Here is a 20332-nt window from a genome sequence, read left to right on the forward strand (position 1 = left end):
TGAAATCTGAAAAAGAATATATATATATATATATCACTGTGTACAGTATATATATACACACATATATATATCATTGTGTGTGTGTATATATATATATATATATCGCTGTGTGTGTGTATGTGTATACCACTGAATATAAATACATCACTAAATCACTTTGCTGTACACTTGAAAGTAACACAACATTGTAACTTAACTATATTTCAATTTAAAAAAAGAAAGAATAAGTGAAGTATTCGTTTTTAGAAATATAACTCAAAGAGTGATGGTGAGGTGGTCTAGTGGGTAAGAGTCTTTGCTGAAAACCCTTAAATAATGACATTCACATGAAATATCAACTGAAATTCAAATAACAATAAACACACACGTGATGCTCTGAATTTTCTTTATTTTCTAACACCTATTTAAACCACTCAACGAAACACTCTATAACATAATTTAAGAAAACTTCTGCAAATTTTAGGGTAGAAACGAAACCCCATTTACCTACCATCAAAGCATCATGCAAACAATTATTTTCTTAGAGGCTATTTAGCTTTGTGGTGTTACTTACAGATGATGGTACATTTTCATTCCATACACCACAACGAGCATTCACTCCAAACATATAACTCTTTAAAATAAAACAACATACATTTCCTTTGAACCATTGCAGATTCAGTTGTTTTGGGGTTTTTGCCCCCAGAAGTTAAAACTAAACTCAATCTCCTTCCCCCCGGCCACAGCCTCGAGCTCACGGCAGATTTGTACAAAGTACACCAACTACTCCTCAGATTCCTCCACTAGGGATGCCCGCGGTTCGTGCCATCACAGGTAGAAGAGAGAACTGGCTAATTCCAAACTTGGTTCTTTATGAATGCTTTGTGTCACCAGAAAGGTCAGCTTGTGTGCATACTGACACGGGGCTGGAATACTGATTAAGCCCTGAGGAGGAAAAAGTATTGATGATGATTAAGAGGATAACTTGCTCTTCAAAGTGATATTTTTTCCTGAATTTTTTCATCCACTAGTTATATATACAATAGAATGTAAGTCAACTAGAACTAAACTCAATCAACAAAGGGCACCCTTGCTCCCTGGGAATTTAAATTCACTGGGCAAGGTGGGAAGGTGGAGAGAGCCAGTCTGCTTTCACGGTGCCAGGACCTGCGAGCCACATACTTAGAGCTCATCTGTTTCCTATGACTTGATGTTCCAAGGGGCTCAGAGCAAACCTTGGCTTTGGACTTTGAGAGCAGCCCTGGGCCTAACATACAGGAATACAGAACAGAGCCATGCCTGTTACTCTCCCACCAGACACAACATTTGAGTTGAATCCAATTGCCTCATCTGTAACTTGGAAATAATACCCTGATTTCCTCCCAGGCTGGCATAAGAAAATGTATATAATACAGTCTTCTGGAAATTATCAATGCTAATACATTTTAATAGTTACTGCTATTTTATATCTATGATAGAGTGGGTTTCATCAATTGTGGACTTAAGAAGTCATTCATTCATTCATCCCTCCTTTGTGGAAAATCAGGCGTTGTGCCAAGGGTTGGGACACAAAGGTGAATCGGGTGACAGTTCCTGGTGGGCACCTCGAGCGCCACTCTGCACCTAAGTAAACCGCTGTCACTCACCGGCCAGTTGTAGTAGAGGTGGCACAGTTTGAATGTGAGCCTCTGCATGTGGTCAGGCTTCAGGCCATTGTCATCATAAATGACATTATAGTAGGTGGGATTAACAGTTCCCCGACAGGCGACCTGGCTGATCAAGTAAAAGTCATACCTGAGGGGGAAAGAAGGCCTGTGAAAAACAAAGCACGCAGAACGGGGCCACACCTGACCATGCACAGTCAAAGCTTTGTTAAAAACGGATCTTCTAACAGACTTGCCATTCAGGCCGCGTTGCTTCCGAATCCACGACGGTGCCAAGTGGTGGGTTCTGCAGAGTTCGGCCTGTTTCCATCAAGAATCGTGGCATGCACTTCTTTCTGACCATGATCACCGACAGTTTGGGGCTGGGAACCAGAGAGGCAAAATAATAAATAAAATAATAATAATAATATGGAAAGAACTAAAACCAAGGCATGCAGTTTTCTATTTATTTACATTTTTTTGGTAATTTTAAAATGAAATAAATTAGCAAATTAGCAAAACAAAGAAAATAAAAATTACCCCCAATCTCCACTCCCCCAGAAATAAAACAAATTTTTAAATTAAGGATTGTCTTCATTTGTTGCAAAAGTGTGGTATGCTCAGTCATTTGACCAAAGTATATCAGGGGAACAGGAAAGAATGGTTCATGGGACAATTGACTACAATTAACACCTAAAGAAAGATTTTCCAGAATTATCTCTGGAGACATGGTTTTCTTCCCATTAGCAATCACCTCTCTGTTTTCACCTTCACTCTTCTCAATTTCTGAATAGCAAAGGGAGAACCAAAGGTTCCTCTTACTCCCGAAATCATTGCTTCTGAATCCTACAAAACACACGCCTGGGAGGATGGATGGATGGACCACATACACACAGATGGGCCAAATACCAGGGTTAAGTCAGTATTTGGTAAAATCCAAATCCAAATATTCACCATCACGGACGAAACCTCTGGGATGCAAGGGTCACTGTGAAATTTCACTTAAAGCATTTTAATTATTTTAAAAATATATTGTTAATGTTTTCAATCTTGAAACGTTTTAAAAGCTGAGGTTATGGGGCAAGAGAACTAACTCCTTAGTACTGTCAGCTGCTAAATTTACTTCTGCGATCCCCAAACTGCATGCTGGTGATTCGTAATAGAATCTAACTAACCCAAGGTCAGCGGGGAATGAGAAATTTTGGCTCTGATATTTTGGATGCAGCTGAAAGTGGTTCTGCCTCTGAGCTATGATGCTCTCCCTTCTTTCTGATGGTCACTAATGAGATCAAGGCTCAGCTCCTTTGGGGCTCGTGGCTGTGACACTTTGGTTGATGGTGGTGATGACGGCGTAACCCCACAGATGGAGCTGGATGCACAATTTGAAATAAGATGCTCTCTGAGGATTTTAAGAAGCCAACTTAAGATCCTCCTCCTCCACTTTCCAGTTCTAACATTTTTGTTGCACTCATCACTTGACATAATCATGGAGGAAAATGTACCAAGACATCAAATCTAGAAATGTGACAGTAGAGCAAGGTACTTGGTGTTTAGCATGGTCTGATTTCCATATGCAGCCCAGGTTTCAGAGCTCACACACCACTCTCAGCACCTTCTGCAGACCTGAGCTGCACATCAGTGCCTGCATGTCAGAGGCTTTCGCCCTGTGTGTTGATTTGGGCCTCGAATTTGAAACCATAGCTTGTTTTTTTCCCTAACACGTTAATATGTATGAAGCATCTTCAGCTGCCAGCAGCCCTGCAGGCTTCCTGCTGAATCTCAGTGTCAGCCACTCTGGAGGATTCCTGCCTTCTTCTGGTGCCCCCACCCAAGGCCCCCAAAAGCTCACACCACCCAGACTATTTACATAAGACCATCCCAACTAGCCTCCAATCTAGGGTTGGTTGCACTTGCATAATACAGAAATGGAGTAAAACAACTGTACGGAAAAAAAAAGAGATGCTGGCATATAGCAATTTTAATAGTTGCAATGAATGTGCTAGAACTGGAAGTGGGGAAAGAATACTAATTTGATACCTGGTATTTGAACTTGCTTCTGTCACACTGCTCAGCAGCTGCGGAACTTCATATTCAACGAGTGTTTTCAGCTGACCATCCCCGACACCATCACGGTACACAATTATCCGTGCTGGCAAACCATGGTTATGCTTGTACCATCTGTCCAGTGCCCCTGCAGGATTTGGTGTTAGTAAGAAAAGAAAGACTTGCCCAACGCCACAAAGAATAATATTCCCATATATTTCAATGTTTAAATAGTTTGCTAGTTCAGACCACAATAAGATAGGGTAATACCTAATTTCGGTTGTATTTGCAAAAATATAAAAATGGATAACTTTCCAGAACATTCCTACATCTCTGCTATTTAAGGAATCTTTATGGTTTCTATGGCATGATATATTCTCAAACTTAGCATATCTCTTTAGTAAAATTTTAATATTTAAGCAATAAATTAAAATTTAATTCATGCAATAGACATACAAATTCCCCAAACCCAAATTAATACTAATTTAGTTTCTTTAAATCCATAAATCCTCTCAATAAGGACAGACTGGATCATTTTATGTAAATTTCTTCCCTAATGAGCATAAATATAAAAACCTAAGGAAAAGACTTTGCTGTTCCTCTAAAAGCATCTCTTCAAACGGATTCACCCATCAGTCTCACTGACAATATGAGCTCTGAAAAATTTCCATTCACTCTAAGAAAACTGCCTAAAGAGTAGAGACCAGACAACAACTCCTACCCAAGAGAAACTTTTCATAACTACTACTTTAAAAAATGACCAGGTTTTGAAGTGAAGGGAAAGTAATGTGATAAAACATTTCTTTTCATGCATACATGGCACCATTGTTTTTGGAGAGTTTATTGTCCAGGAAATTCATTTTAGTTTGACGGGAGATGACCAGATATGTAAGTCCACTATCAACATACATCACCAAATTCACCTTTTTTGGAAACAAATATTTACAACCCCACAAAGCGTATAGTTGGGACGATGCAGATTGGGGGAGGGAGTTGCACACGTCACATTGCTAGGGAGTGGCCAAACCAGATTTGGACCAGGGTTGGAAAGGACGTGGGAACCCCAGACCTCTCCTTCTACTGCATCCCCCTGCAAGGAGGGCACCCTCCCCAACCGCTGTCTTCCCCATCTTCTCCTGCCATGCCACACTTGATCTGTCAGCATCCCCATCCCAAGTCTCAAAGGCTTCTCTCCTATTTCTAGACCTAATGCTGGTCTGTCATAATCCTTGCTACTCCAGGGCAGGTTTCTTTTGGCCTTCAAAACTGCTTGCTGGAGCCACCAGCAGCTACAAGGTTTTTATCCTCCTGGCTTTTAGTTTATCACACACAGATGCAGAAGTAAATTCTACAGAGCCTGTTTGTTAGCCTGAGTCAGGCCACAGCTTAAAGGTCTCCAACTGGGTGCCAGTTGACCCAGGCAGGCTTGAGAAGTCTGTTTCTACCTGTCTGGTCTCTTAGAGGTTTATGGACTTTGGGTCTGAAAGAAGAGTCCTTGGAGCCCACCCTCACTGTTACATTTTTAGTACCGGTCATGAAAACTTTCAAGCAATCTGCAACATCAGCTGTTGTTCTCTGAAGGATACAGCGGGAGAACCACCTAAAGTAAGCAAAGAACAAAAGTAAAGTTCAATTTCAAAATTTCTACTACAGACATACATGAGTATTAAGAAACAGACTTATCAATGTTCATACTTTTATATACACTATATGACCACAATTACACTAAAGATGCTCTCCCTCACCACCCCCCAATAAAATTTATTGATACGAGAAACTAAAGCACAGTGCTCGCATCGGACGTCTCTGGGTACAAATCCTGGCTGGTATACTCACCAGCTATGTGACTTTGCTATGTGAACCTAAGCCTCAGTTTCCTCATTTGTACCAAGGAAATTTGCAAGATAGTAAGATAGCACCTCATAGGATTGTTGTAAGAATTAAATTAGATAATATATGTAAAGTACTTAGCACAGCACTTGGCACATAATAAGCACTGATAAATGGAGGCTACTACATTATTATTATCAGGGAATTTATTAGTTTAACAGTAGACCTACTTTCAAAATATTCAAAGATTTCTCAAGCATAAACTTCATTTCTATAGGTAAGCTTTTGGGAATTGAAATCTTAACATGATTAACTTCTCTAGATTTCATAAGCAAGTTCTCTTACTAAAATTATTAATTAAAAGCACCTGGAAGATGAAGATCCTGACTTCGTGGTACATATGTGTCCACATTATTTCAGTTCTCTAAATCTATGCAATAATGGTGCAATTAGAAATGCTGCTAACAAGCCAGAAGTCCCTCATGTGCTTGATTAAGGAAGGGATACACAGAACAGGGATCTCACACAACCTGGACCAAAGTCAGAGGCATGCAGTGACACTGCTGCTTTTCCTGTTTCCCCCAATCCCAAATATATACCTGATCACAAATTTAATGGATTAAATCAAATAGCTCAATTCTAGGAAGAAAATGTTGAAAACAGCCTCAAAACACATTGCTTCGTTACAAATATTGAAACAATTTTAAGAACTACAATTTCATATGTACGCATCGATGTTTAATATGTTATCCCTCAGCCTGCCTATGTTTTTAATAGCTGTGTAAACAACCACCACATCGAGTTTCTGCGAGCGTAAAAATAATAAACAGCAAGCATGTCTTGAGCATTTACACATGCAGATCAGGATATAAATCCAGGCAATCTGATTCTCAACTGCTTGACATGTAAACTTCCTGGTAAAGAGCCCAGTACTGAGCAAGCATACAGAAAACAAATGCACAAGAATTTCTACACGGCCACCATCTGGGGAATATGATTTGCATATGAGCAACAGCTTGTCCCAATGTATGTATGAAAATAGTTCTTTAATGAAGCTACATTTTACCCCAATATTATCCATCACATTTATATATGTAAGTATAATTTATGATCCTAAGTGCCATATTTTTAAAATGAGTGAAGAGTACAAACTATTCCTTGCTGTATAGTTCTTAGGTAAACCACAGGTAATAGTCTCAACAACTGAAGAATATGTTAGGGTAATTTTAAAAGTACCTGGTGATTCTGGGGTTAACACTGGCCACAAATCCAACCACCACCATTCCCTGGCTGAATGCATCTTTACAGACATCAATACCAACCACCATCAGGGACTTTAACTGGAAAATTAAATTTTTCATGATTTAATGGAATGAGCTACTTTCCCAAGCAATGATTTAATATGAAGTTTTCAAAAGACTGTCCCTAGTTACTGAATTATTTAAGTTAAGCTATGTGCCAGGAAGATCAAGGTCCAGATGAGGAAGGTGATTAAAGCAGAAACCAGAGAAACTTAAGGATGGAGGGAAGAATATAGTACAAGCTTTGCTTAAGAGACTTGCTGTAATCCAACATGGCCCCCATCCTTTGTGGGGGTGGGCAAGGGCCAAGACGTGCTGGTAAAGCCGTCAGTCCCTGTCTCGAGGCTGAAGAAATCTGAAGGGAAATGCCACTCCCCGTTCTTCAGCTCTCTAAGAAACCCTCACTTGTCTAAGCCGTCTAGGAGGGACAGCTGGGGGTAACCTCGTACATCCTGGTTAAGGGAGTCGGCAACATTCCCTCATTCCTCACGCTCCCCACTTCCTCCCATGGTGGCCACAGTTCAGGAAAGAGAAGAGGATTTTCTCAGTTCCCGACACAACTTGGAGGTTTGTATCTCAGGCTCTGCCAGTTCCCCAAGCTCTGGAGGGTCCCATCCAGGGTGCAAGGCTGCTCTGCAAGGTAGCACCCTGCTGAAAGCAGGTGAGGGCAGAGGCCACGGAGCACAGATTTTAAACCTCAGCTGGGAGACTTCAAATCCAGTCCCTCCACGTCGATGCCAAACTAGATTCCCTTTCACAAAATATTCTGTTATCGGCTGAACGGAATCTCCACGAGAACAGGGGCCACGCCTCACCTGCTGGGTACCCTCCCAGGGGCTGGCATAGTGGAACCCAGAGCAGACCGACAAACAACAAACCACCCCAACAAACAAACAAAGCAAATATTTCTAGGCTTATGTGACACTATCTCCTACTTTGATTTAATTTTTAACATTCATTAATAGACAGACTGATGACGCAAAGGAAAAGAGTGACGGCTGCTCACAGGGATCTCCACAGCCCACAGCTCGGCCCCGAGTTTGCAGGACATCTGCAAGGCGATCTTCGTGCTGAGACTCATCATCATTCCCTGTCTGTTCAACGTCTGAGCAAGAACACACTGGCTGGGGACCGGGCAGTCGGAGCTCAAATATTTCTTAATGGAATCATAATAGCTCTTCTGATTAGAAGGCAGAATACACATTACCTAAGAGCAAACAAACAAACAAAAATAACAGCAACAAAAAAGCCAGGAGAAAAGAAAGTCAACTTACTTGTGTTTAGAGGAAGCTTTAAAAAAAGAAAAACGAATATATACATTCAAACATCTGTTGCCCTAAGTGCCCAAGAAGCAAATATTAACACAACTACAGTTCTTCTGGTTTGTTTGTTTGTTTTCGGTGTTTTGGTTTTTTTTGGCCACACCGCACAGCTTGTGGTATGCTAGTTCCCTGACCAGGGATGGAACATGGGCCATGGTAGTGAAAGCACTGAATCCTAACCACTAAATCGCCAGGAAATTGCCCCTACGGTTCTTCTCTTAAATGGCCTTTAAAGAGCAGACAATGAATCTAAGCCATCTGAAATGCCTTCTCCTCAGCCACCCACTTTACACAGCATCCCTCCAACCCTACCACTTCCCTTAGCTCCTCCCTCCTCCTTGCTTCTCTACCAGTTTCATCCTGCCAGTCTCCTCAAATGCCATTCCATCCTAGCTCTTTCCCCAGCTACTTTCCTTATTGCAGGGACCCTTCCCTGTGGCTCTCCAGCTCTCTTTCCCACTGCCCCCTCCTCAACTTCATCCACAGATAAGCGAAGTGGAGAATTAGCTTAAATCATGGTCTTTTTCCCATTAGGCACTGGACAGCCAAAATGAAAGAAAGAAGCAACAACACATTTTTCGTTAACTTGGATGTGAGTATAGGGTATGAAGGGAGGGAAAATAAGGAGAAAGAAGCTTCAGGGGCTCTGGTATTTTTAAATTCCACCCTTCTCTGTCACTGCCCCTACTTCCCATCAGGTATTTCCCTCACAGAAGGACCTCTCCTGGCCTAACTCCATCTCCTTCCTATCTTGTATTCTTTACTTTCAAAACGCCCAAATTACAGAAAAGACAGGCACTGTCATAATTAATGGAAAACAAAGTGATTTTTTTTCACCTATAGGACTGTAGGACTGTTCATAATCATAATGTCAAGGGCTAAAATTATTTATACTTAATTATATGAACTTGTGGAAAATATTTTAAAATTATCATCAGTATTCTCTTAGGGCCCTTCCTGTCTTCCATTCCATGAGTCTGGGGCTAAGCAAAGTAGGTGACAGGCCAGGGAGTAGCCCAATGGGGACCAGGACCAAAAGAAGGTGGGAGTCAGGAGAGACTGGTTACACACCAGGGATGGAGAAGTAAGCAAGTATGTGGAGAATAATAAGGGCCATGCTTCTCACCATTAGAGAAAAGTGGTACAAATATGGAAAGGGGGAACACTTTCCTGTGGCACTGGGTTGCAACCAGAGGCGTAAACATGTTTTTAATATTTAAAATTTTAATAAAATATTTTTATACATAACTATTTATGTATACATAACTATACAAAACCAGTAATAAAATAGATGCGGGGGCATGTGTATATATGCACACACATACATACTCATATTTCTTAGTTTTGCCCATTGGGAAAGCCTAGGTGCAGTGACACCCCAGTAGCAAATAAGCACACCCAATGCCCAGATCTTGGTTTCTAAATACCGTTCTCTACCAAAAGGAATTAGGGCTCATTGGAGAAATATACGATTCTACAGTTGGGCAGCAAAATTTAGATTAACCTGGAATGTATTATTGTGCCAGACAGTAAGGAAATATTCCAAGAAAGATGGGAACGTGTCAAAAAGAGACAGAAGTCAGCTTGAATCTCCCACTGGCAAAACCAAGGACAATTTGGACATCAAAATAAACAACAGTAGTAACAGACTATAAACTGGTAAATACAATGGGAATCCATGAATCCATACTGATGTAAATAAGTGAACAAATGGGAAAAAGAGAAAGTGCTTCCTTACAATATAATGTCACCTAATAATTATAGAAGGAAGTACGAAATTAGAAAGCCATCATCTGGCAACCATCATAGTAGTAATGGATTCAGACAAGAATTATCAATGGATTCTAAAACTAGTGGGTAAAGTTTGATGAGGAACAGGATGTTCACATAGTCTCAAAGTATCTCCCTACCAAAAAAATAAAATCTGATTAATTACAAAGAGAAAAAATGTAACTTTATAGTGGAGAAACCTGACAGAAACCACCTTAATCAATGGAGTAGCCCCGGTAAGATGTGGTAAGAACACAGAATCGTTCCTGTGATACTCCTGCCAAAAGTGCACAACCTGAATTTAATCATAAGGAAACATGAGACAAACCCAAATTGAGGGACATTATATAAAATAATTAGTCTATACTCTTCAAAACTGGAAGGTCATCAAAGTCAAGGGAAAACTGTGGAACTGTTACAGTCTGAAGGCGAGATTAAAGAGACAGGGCAACTAAGTGCAACATTTTAGATCCTTTTACTAGAGAAGACATCTTGGGGACAGGTGGAGGAATATGAATAGAGTCTGTGGATTAGCTAGTTGTACTGCTCCCTGATTTTGATGGTTGTTCTATGGTTCTGTAGGAGAGTTACCTTGTTTGTATGAAATGTGTGCTAATGTATTAAAAGGGTAATGGGCATCATGCCTGTAACTTACTGTTAAACGGTTCAGGAAAAAAATAGATATGATAGATAGCAAGGGAGGGAGGGAGGAAGAAAAATACAGAAAATGGTAAAGTAAATATAATAAAATGTCAAAAATTGGGGATTTTGGGTGAATGGTGTATTGGACTTCTTTACTATTCTTGCAACTTTTCTGTTAGTTTGCTTTTACTTTTTAAAGTGAAAAATACATAGTCTTAGGGTGAGAATTTCCTTTGTTTATTACAACACCATTATGGGCCATTTTTTTGTGGAAATAAAGAGATGGCTAAACTGCTTTGCATGAGATATGAATAGGAATGTTGGGAGCTGGAATGGATGAGCTCGGGGCGTGGTGGGGGGGAGCGGGGGGCAGCGGTCAGACAGGAGATGGGACAGAAAAGCATGGCAATACTGTGGGAGATTGAGTGAACATTTCCAAGAAATAGGAATGACTGAGATTTTTTTTTAAGAAAAGGAATGTCAACTTTTACTTGTCTGGAATGTTGACGTGATATAACCATGCCTTGGCCCCAAACCTTCAGCAAGGTCAGCTACATACCCCCCCCAACACACACACAGCCCACATGCAGCAATACACATACACAAACACATACACACATACCACACACACACACACACACACACCACACACACACACACGCACACACGATACTTTGGGAAAGGAAGAAATTGTGAGTGTCCCTCACACTGATGCAATGCAGGAGGAAAAGGCACCCACGAAAGGGGACAAGAATTCAGAAGAAGCAGGGACATGAGGCCATAGGTGACATGGAAAAATTTAAACCTTCCAAGAATCCCCTGAAACACTGGGGACAACACTGGGTGCCCCAGCATTTATGGAATACCATGGGAGTCAGTTTATATTAAATCTTGACTAAACGATGATCCTCCCAGTAAGCTGGAAAATATGGAGACATCCAAGAGACTGATATGGGGTAACAACAAGTATTTAAAAATTAATATTAGAAACATGAAAGGAAAATAAAATATTGATTAAAATACCAAGATTAATACTTTCTTGGGTGCTTAAAGGAAATGCACAGCGATTTGCAAAAATATCATGGGACAATATGTTCAAATTCCTTCTTTCAAGGCTGTTAGATATGAAGAAAAAATAAAAATTATACCTCAAAACACACAAAAATTATCCTATACTTACCAACTGAACCTCAGGATCAACATATTTCTGTATAGCGTGAAGAAATGCAGCTGGATTTTCTTGTACTTTTATGCTACAGAAAAAGATTAATTTTGAAAGTGTGTAACTCCCTTCTTAGTAGCACATAATCCTATGAAACTAAAATAATATTAGTCGATTTTTATAACAGACTATAATTTGAGGGAAAAATCATTAAAGTGAAATCTTTAGAGTCTAATATTGCTTCTCCCACACATGATACACCAGAAACATTTAATTACCATTTTTATTGACTTAAAAAATAGGTTGGTGAAAAATGAAATTTTCTCCATTGTATAGAGTTCCTACAGATTCTATCTGAACAACAATTCTGAACTCTGTTGCTCAAAATGGAGATGCAAGTGAACTTCTGAAACCACAAGTCTCAATATCAAATGTCTCAAATAGAGTTCAAGTTAAACTGGGATTAACAATTCTCTAATTCTGAATCTCCGTGGGAACTTGAAAATAAAAATCATTAGGTTAATGAGATCAAGATATTCAGCTAATCTGTACGATTTATACTAAAAACACTTTTTCCTTAATAGCACCTTGTGTGGAGCCTGGAATATTTAGCCTTAATCAATCAATCTGTGGACAAGTATCAATATCTATCAATTATCAGTTCTGTGGTTACATTAGATTAGGGGCCAGAGGCTACAGAAAAAAATGCCACACAGAAGAATTTTTAGATCTGTTTTCTTGACATGGGTTCAGCCTCTCATACATATACATGACTGGACTTTCCCAAAGCCCAGTGGCCTTTTAAAACTCACCCAGCAGGTGGCAGGACCACTGCCTACTGCTTGCTGGTTGTAACAGAGTGGCCATCAACACTGTTTCAGATGGGAGAAAACTAGGTATTTAAATCTAGTAAGTAAATGGATACTTCACAGGAGGAAGAAAGGATGGAATAAAATAGGAGCTTTCAAATAAAACAGGCCAAGAAGAGAACATGGGCACGGGCTTGTTGGAATTTGGGTGAGAAAGAGCCTGTGATGGCAGCCCAGGGTCTGGGACTGTGGCTTCTTTCATTCTTTTCCTGCCTTATTACCTCATGAGTTAAGAGAAATTAGAGCAGCTGAAACTCAAACCAGGCGATCTGTTAACAGATTTGATAAGAGAAAAATTCTAGACTACAGTGTAAACTGAGACTTTGGGAACAGCTACGGTTTTCAACAATGCTTGTGCTGCTGATGTAATTAATTAGTAACCATGTGTTTAAAGAATAACTTCCCACCCTGCCAATTTAGGACATTTGCACCTCCACTGCAACAAGGAAAAAGAAATATCTGTTGCTCTTTTTTAAGCATAGCAGGCTCAGTGAAGCAAGGTATGACCAACTTTACAGCTTTTCTAAAGCAAAACAATATTCAGCTTTGAGTGTGATTATATATGAATGGATCCCTTATTAAATTGAAAGTATCATATTTATCTCATCCCATGCAAATAGCATAGCATTTAGTACGTAGCAGTAGATACTCAATAAATGTTCAAAGGCTGAATGAATGACCTGGTTCTATCAGAAAACTATCTAGATGACTAATCTTATGCTACAGGAACAGGATAAGAAAAGCTTATTCCGGATCTATTCTTACATTAAATTTTAAAACATAAAATCTATCAAATAAGTCAGGAAATGCAACTTTTATTTGTTAATATCCTGTTTGCTGTTAAGTTTCATAAATAAGTGGTATGGAAGAATTAAGAAAAGAAACTGAGGAGGCAATATATGGATTTATTAAGGATTTATACCCCAACTAGTACTGGAAAGACACTGAGGTAATGAGACTATTGCCTAGGAAGAACTATGAAAATAAAGCTTTACAAAGACCAACATAAAATACATTTTAACTGGATAAAAATTTAATCATTGCCAAATCTATCTACTTATAACTATTTTCCTGGCATTCTATATTAGGAAATCTTACTGACATTAAAAAAAAAAAAAAACTTTTGTAGCTATATCAGCCATTATCTCCTATCTTCTAGCCAAACCAAATTAATATATGAAAAAAGGTAGTACAATTTTCTGCAACTTCTCACATTTTGGGGCGATCCACATTAAATCCCATGGGACTTCCAACTCTTCTCAAGCAGTTCAGAAAGCTCTCCATCACACTTTCAGCTCTGTTACTACATATAACCAACCATTTATTCAAAGAGTGCGCACTTAAAATCTTGCAGGTTCGCATATCTTTGGACCAGTCAGCCGCAGACACAGGTTGACACTGAGAAAAATAACGATCATGAAAGGGTTGAAAAAATTTACTCAGAGAACAATTAAATAAAAAAGATAGTGTGGAACTAGTTGATATTTGTCATAACAGAACTATTTAGTACAGTTTGCTATTCACAGACTTAAAACACAGATACAAGCGCTGCACATCTGAACACAACACATGTGTTTCCCAGGAGTGAAGGCGTCTCAGCATCACCCCAGGTCAGTCGTTCTCTGCCTGCAGATCCTTGGCAAGAAGTCCCTGTACCTCATGGGGCTCTGCTGTGGGCAAACAAAGGCATCTGGTTCAAACCTCTACGTTCCCTTTCAGATCTAAAAATCTACGACCTTTACTGTGAATGGCTCAGGCAAGTGGCTGTCCAGTTTGGTCTCTTTGCCTTGGGTACCTAGATATCTCACATAGAAAATGCTGATGACTGACACCTCAGGTCATCATACTGAAACTAACAAACCTTGCAACTGAAGACTATACACTATGATAAGAGTAGATCTGTCTAGGAGCAAAGATGAGGCCAGGACACAAGCTCCTTTCTCATTCTTTGGAAGGTTCCCCAGGTGACCAGGAAAAAAAAGCTCCCTGCCTTGAAGAGAGGAGACTTTAGACTGGTCCCTAGCCTTCTGTTTATAAGCATGGACTGGAATCAAACAGAAATGTCCTTGGTGTGCTAAGCCAGGAAGAATCACTGTTAGAATTTTAAAAACCACTGCAACCTAATCCTTGCTATTCAAAATGTCTTGTAGCAGCATGACTATCTCCTGAGAGCTCATTAGAAATGCAGAGTCCTGGGTCCCACCCCAGAACCACTGAATCAGAATCTGCCGGTTAACAAGTTCCCTAGCAATTCAACTGCCCGTTAGTAAGAAGCACTGCAATCCCCTTGTTTTACAGGTTCCAACGCTATGGCTGAAAAGAGTTATGGAGCCAATTGGTAGCAGTGAAGGTTTAGAATGCTGGTCTTGACTTTTCAATCAGGGCACTTTCCACCAAGCACTCTGACTTCCAGGCCCTAGCCATCCTCACGGTGCCTTCTCACAGGTGGCCAGGCAGGGACTCCGCTTCAGGAGGCGACCTTAGCTTGAGAACAAAGGGGAAGGGCTAGGCCTTCATAAAGCGTTCTGTCTGGAGCTGGGATTCATTTTTTCCCAACACAGCCAGTGTGAGGCAAGCCGCAGCCCTCTCTCCTATACTCCTACCTGTTACTGACTGGCAGGGGGCAGCCCATTTGTCCCCCTGGGACAAACGCCCAAGGCCTGTGAACTTTTAGCGTACTCGGTTCCTCAAACCCAATTTCAGAAAAGCAGGATCAGCTGAGAAGTAGATGACACAGCCACCTCTAACCCACCCACCACCACCTCTAGGGGGTGGGTTCCCCACTTTAGCGCCCCTTCTCCTATGGAGACCTATTTCCAGGCCAAAAAAAATGCAGACAAGGCTCTGACAAATATGATTCCACCTAGAGATGATGAGACAGACTGTTTAAAATATTTCACATCTCTCTTCACGAGTGGAACTGGAACTGAGCTTCTCTTCACTGACTCCTGAACAAGATCCTAATGGGAGTATACATTTTAGGACTTGACAAAGTTTTGTTTTGTTTTTAAAGTAGTTTTTCCACAGCTTCTCCAATAAGGATTTCGCTTATGTGGATAGATTATGAGAAAGAAATGATGAAAACAAAATCTGCATTCTGCCAACAAAAAAAATGTGCTGTTCAGTCATTAGTCTGGATATGTTGGCTTATTTATTATAATCAAATAAAGGCAAGAACAGTGCCTTTCAAAACAAAATGAAATGTAATTGGCTTTAAAATGGGAAAAGGGGAAACGTAGAAAGAGAATAAGCAATTTTTGCATAAAATAAAAACACAAAATTTCTCTTTCATTTATCAACAGAAGCCCCAAAGAGGCACTGACTTGTCTCTCCAGGTTTTAGAATGCCTCTCTGCCTACTTGCTATGGCTGGCCTGGGCTCAGTGCGAATTTCTTCATGTTTGTGCCAATTGAGCAGCCTTTTATTTTGCGGGGAAAAAAGAACTCTGGTATCAGGAAACAAAGTCTATTGGAATTAATCTCCATCAGTTAAAAGAATGTTCTCAGATACCATGGATTTTTTTTTTTTTTTTTAGCGATGTAATAGTACTATAACACCCAATCATAGCTGGGTATGTTTTGATTGCAATGGCTTGAAAATACCATTTTCGAATGCATCTTTAAATGTGACAGCACATCACACTGACTGACCTAAATCATGTCCACTGGGTGCCACTAAGTCCTCGCAAGTACACTCAGACTAAAAAGGAAAACAAAGGGACGTGGAGGTTTAGGACAAAGGGAGGGCAGGGACATGACCATGGAGAAACCAAATGAACATTATATTGTAAGCTCATACAGGGCAGGAATAGGGATGGAGATGTGGAGAATGGACTTGGGGATGCGGGGTGGGATGGCGGGTGGGGGGGAGGCTGGGATGAAGTGAGAGAGTAGCACTGACATATATACACTACCAAATGTAAAACGGATAGCTAGTGGGAAGATGCCACATAACATAGGGAGATCAACTCGATGATGGGTGATGACTTGGAGGGCTGGTATGGGGAGTGTGGGAGGGAGTTGCGGGAGGGAGGGCATATGGGGATGTATATATAAGTGCATCTGATTCACTTTGGTGTACAGAAAAAGACTGGCACAACAGTGTAAAGCAATTATATTCCAATAAAGAGCTTAAAAAAAAAAGCTGACTAGTCACTCTGGCATATGATCAAACTGACATACATTCAAGAAAATACTTTTAAATGAAAATAAAATCAGAGCACTTACTACATGGTCTTGCATTATTATTTTTTCTGAAGGCACAACGCGGCCAGTCAGAGACATCTGGCATCCAAAATGCAGTCCCCAGGTCTCCAGCTCAAAACGAGTATCCCTGTTTCTGTTCATAGAGTTGAGTTTTAAATAATTAAAGTGCTTATTTTCTAAAGAATTTTAGAGATAATTAGAGAATAATTAGAGACAGAATTATAACTTATTGAACTATCCAGAGACTGATTTTTTTAAGGTTCCTGACTTTTATGTCTACTCACCATTCTTTTCCCCTGCTGAAGAAAATTATGGAAAGACTGCACCCATGGGGGACACGCAGGGATGGAAAGGTTCCCAGGATGGCTCACTGGTTAGCAACATGGGACTTTGAGCAAGACAGACCAGGCTTCAACTCTGAGTGCTGACATTTAATAACATGTGACCTTGAGCAAAGTCTGAAATCTTTTAAAGCCATGGTTTCCTTACCGGTAAAATGCAGGATTAATTAGCTACTTCATAGGACTGATGTAAAGATTAAACACGACAATATGTGGACAGTGTTACCACACTGCCTGGCATATGCTAAATGCTCAATAAAGGTGAGATATTATTTCTGATAACAAACTTATCAATAAAGAGACATTGTGAAGCATCTGGATGTGGAGACGTTCCCGTACCTCTGGATGTCATCTGCGAGCCTGGCTAGCCGCTGGTGCCTTCCCAAAGGGCTGAGACGTGTCTCTTCAGCCACAGCCTTCATCAACTGGAAATTAGAGGTTGCCTGGCCAGGCAGTCCTACTCAATGTGAATGAAAACAAAGTGAAAACTGAACAGTCTTTGATGTAACCCCAGCCCATCTCAGGCACAGGGTAATAAGATTTTTCATTTAAACTGAATCAGATTCACCGTCTGGATAGCACCATCCGACAGCAATGCAAGCCACATGTCATTTAATATTTTCTAGTAGCCACATTAAAAAAAAAAGCCAAAAAGAAACAGATGCAATTATTCAAATAGTATATATTATTTAACTCAATATATCCAAAATATTATCATTTCAACATGTAGCCAGTATGAAAAATTTGTTAATGAGGTGGTTTCCCTTTTCCTTTCATACTATCTCTTAGGCATCCAGTCTGTATTTGACACTTATAGCTCTTCCCCATCCAGCCCCTCAGTCACACTAGCCATGTGTCAAGCACTCAGTGACTACGTGTGACTAGAGGCCACCTTAGAGACTGTACAGACCTGGCATGTCATAGTACCACTAAGAACCAGCATCCCTCCCTGTAAGGATGATGTTCTTATTAACTTCTCTAATCACAAAAGAAATACATACACATCATAACTGATTCGAGCAATACGAAAGTGTAAAAAGAAGAAAGTCCTCCCTTAGTCTTACCCTGGTAATCAGATGAACATAATTAAAAGTACCTGAGACAGTTATTCAGCTCCTACTATAGAGTGAAGGTTATTTTCTGGAAGCTCAAGCAAAAAGAAAATAAAAAGCATTTTGGCACCACTCAAAGAATACCCCTGAAGAAAATTAAATCATGTGGTTTCTCAGCCTAGTGAAGTTTGAAAAATGGGGAAGAACAGTTTGGTTTTAGGAAAATATCTGGGGACCAATTTAACGTCAAACTAACAAATGGAATACCCAAGATAAAGGAAATAGATAGCTTTCACTGTGCTGAGCAGTTTCCAAAGAGCACTCTACACTTCCACTTCCTTTATGATCAAACAAATTACTTAAGGGTCGTCCTCCATGGGTTAAATTAGTGCTCTGGCACTCAGCTAACTTAAGGAGGTTCTACCCACCGCAAAGCCCCAGGAGTCTGTGATCGAGAGCCTGACAGAGTATAAAACACAACATCACCTGTTAGAAAGCAGAGCTCGGGGATCAGGTGGGCCATCCGCACCTCAGCATCCTCATTTCTCTTGCTTTTCAACAGACTAACAAGCACTGGCTGGTTTAGGTCAGATAAGGTAATATCATATTGCTGTAGAGTGCAAGATTAATGAGGGAAAAGTTAATATGGAAATACCGTAAAACAAGCATCCTTGCTTATGAGCAACAAGGTAATCCCCAAATGAATAGATAAGCAAATCTTCTCAATAGAGGGGAAAAAGTCCTTACTAATGTCTATGGTTACCTACTCATTCTACTTCCTTCCTAGGACCTATCTCTTATATCTCAGGGCCAGTTCTGTGACTTTATTATCTTTTATAATGCAATACTGTCTTTTTGTTTGTTTCATTCATTTCCGTGCTCTCTTCTGAGTTTCATCCAGAGTCGGAACAGCCTCCAGCGGACTCCATCCACGCTGCCATGGCCCCACTGCAGCATTTCCACCGCTGGAGACGGACGCAGACTGCCCCGTGCATAACAAACTGGCTCTAAGCGCCTGTGTTCATTTTGAAAACATCTATACACAAGTTGAAGGCAAGGGTTATATTGAGCCAATCTCAGATTTCCCAAAAGGGCACAACCGTCCTTCATTCCCAGGATAGTATGATGTTATAGGGAGGTAGCTTTGAAGTCTGACAAATGTAAATCTGATCCCCAGCTCTTCTGTTAATACTTACTTGGACTGTGACACTGGGGAAGTTACTTACCTCTCCTCATCTACGAAATAAGGAGAGTGGTAGTTCAGAGGTGTCCCATGTAAACCACTAGCATAGTGTCTGGTTTATAATGAGTCCTCAGCAACCATTAGTTCCTACCCCACCCCCTTTCCCTTCGTTAACTTAAATTTCAACATTCTCACCGTGCCACGAGTTCATTTACCCTCCAATGGCAAAGCTTCCAATTAATACTCATTCCCAGTATAATTTACTCAACACTGATGACAGGACAACTGGAATTATAATTTACAAAATGCCTGGGGACTGTGTGATGCTGACGTCAATAATTATCATTAAGAAAGCCAGCAGTGAGTGTTTCTCTATTCAATAAGAACTTTAAGTCATTAAAATAAAAACAACTCAGGAAACGTGATGATTGCAACAATGCCATGGCTAAAAACCTCGGAGAAGCCTTCGCAGAAAGAGAGTTTCTTAATACATGACTTCATTAATTCACATCTCATGCTTGCTATATTTCTGGAACTGCAGGGATACAAAAAGAGGCACAGTCCCTGCCTTTACATATAACTACATTATCTACAAAGCCAGGTAGACCAGAAGCACAAATAATGTATATCAAGCACTCATATTTTTCCTCATTTGGTCTTTTTTTAACAGATGTGTACTATGTGTTTTTTTTTAATTGAAGTGTAGTTGATTTACAATGTTGTGTTAGTTTCAGGCCAAAGTGATAGTTATATATATATATACACACATAGGTATATACACACATATACATATATATACACACATATATATACATACACATGTATGTATTCTTTTTCAGATTCTTTTCCATTGTAGGTTATTACGAGATATTGAGTATAGTTCCCTGTGCGATACAGTAGGTCCTTGTTGTTTATCTATTTTATATATAGTAGTGTGTATATGTTATCCCCCTCCCTTCCCCTTTGGTAACTGTAAGTCTGTTTTCTATG

The 20332-nt window shown here is 40.1% G+C and overlaps 1 protein-coding gene across 4 annotated transcripts in view; it reads right to left on the reverse strand.

Moving 5' to 3' along the window:
- Positions 1-381: 381 nt before the first annotated feature.
- Positions 382-20332, reverse strand: part of PIWIL4 (piwi like RNA-mediated gene silencing 4) — an 83525-nt gene continuing 63574 nt past the window's right edge. For 3 of the 4 annotated variants that reach the window (XM_057748616.1, XM_057748618.1, XM_057748617.1), the window contains 11 exons: positions 18646-18769; positions 17447-17564; positions 16788-16899; positions 13775-13959; positions 11711-11783; positions 7803-8003; positions 6732-6835; positions 5195-5265; positions 3660-3813; positions 1880-2005; positions 1204-1773 (listed from right to left, as the gene is read on the reverse strand). In XM_057748616.1, the coding sequence (XP_057604599.1) occupies positions 1497-1773; positions 1880-2005; positions 3660-3813; positions 5195-5265; positions 6732-6835; positions 7803-8003; positions 11711-11783; positions 13775-13959; positions 16788-16899; positions 17447-17564; positions 18646-18769 (1545 nt within the window). In that variant the 3' untranslated portion in view covers positions 1204-1496. Of the gene's footprint in view, positions 925-1203; positions 1774-1879; positions 2006-3659; positions 3814-5194; positions 5266-6731; positions 6836-7802; positions 8004-11710; positions 11784-13774; positions 13960-16787; positions 16900-17446; positions 17565-18645; positions 18770-20332 lie in introns of those variants that run through there. The other variant, XM_057748619.1, reaches the window with a different exon arrangement.

The sequence above is a fragment of the Hippopotamus amphibius genome, chromosome 9, assembly GCF_030028045.1.
Source record: "Hippopotamus amphibius kiboko isolate mHipAmp2 chromosome 9, mHipAmp2.hap2, whole genome shotgun sequence".
Taxonomy (NCBI): domain Eukaryota; kingdom Metazoa; phylum Chordata; class Mammalia; order Artiodactyla; family Hippopotamidae; genus Hippopotamus; species Hippopotamus amphibius.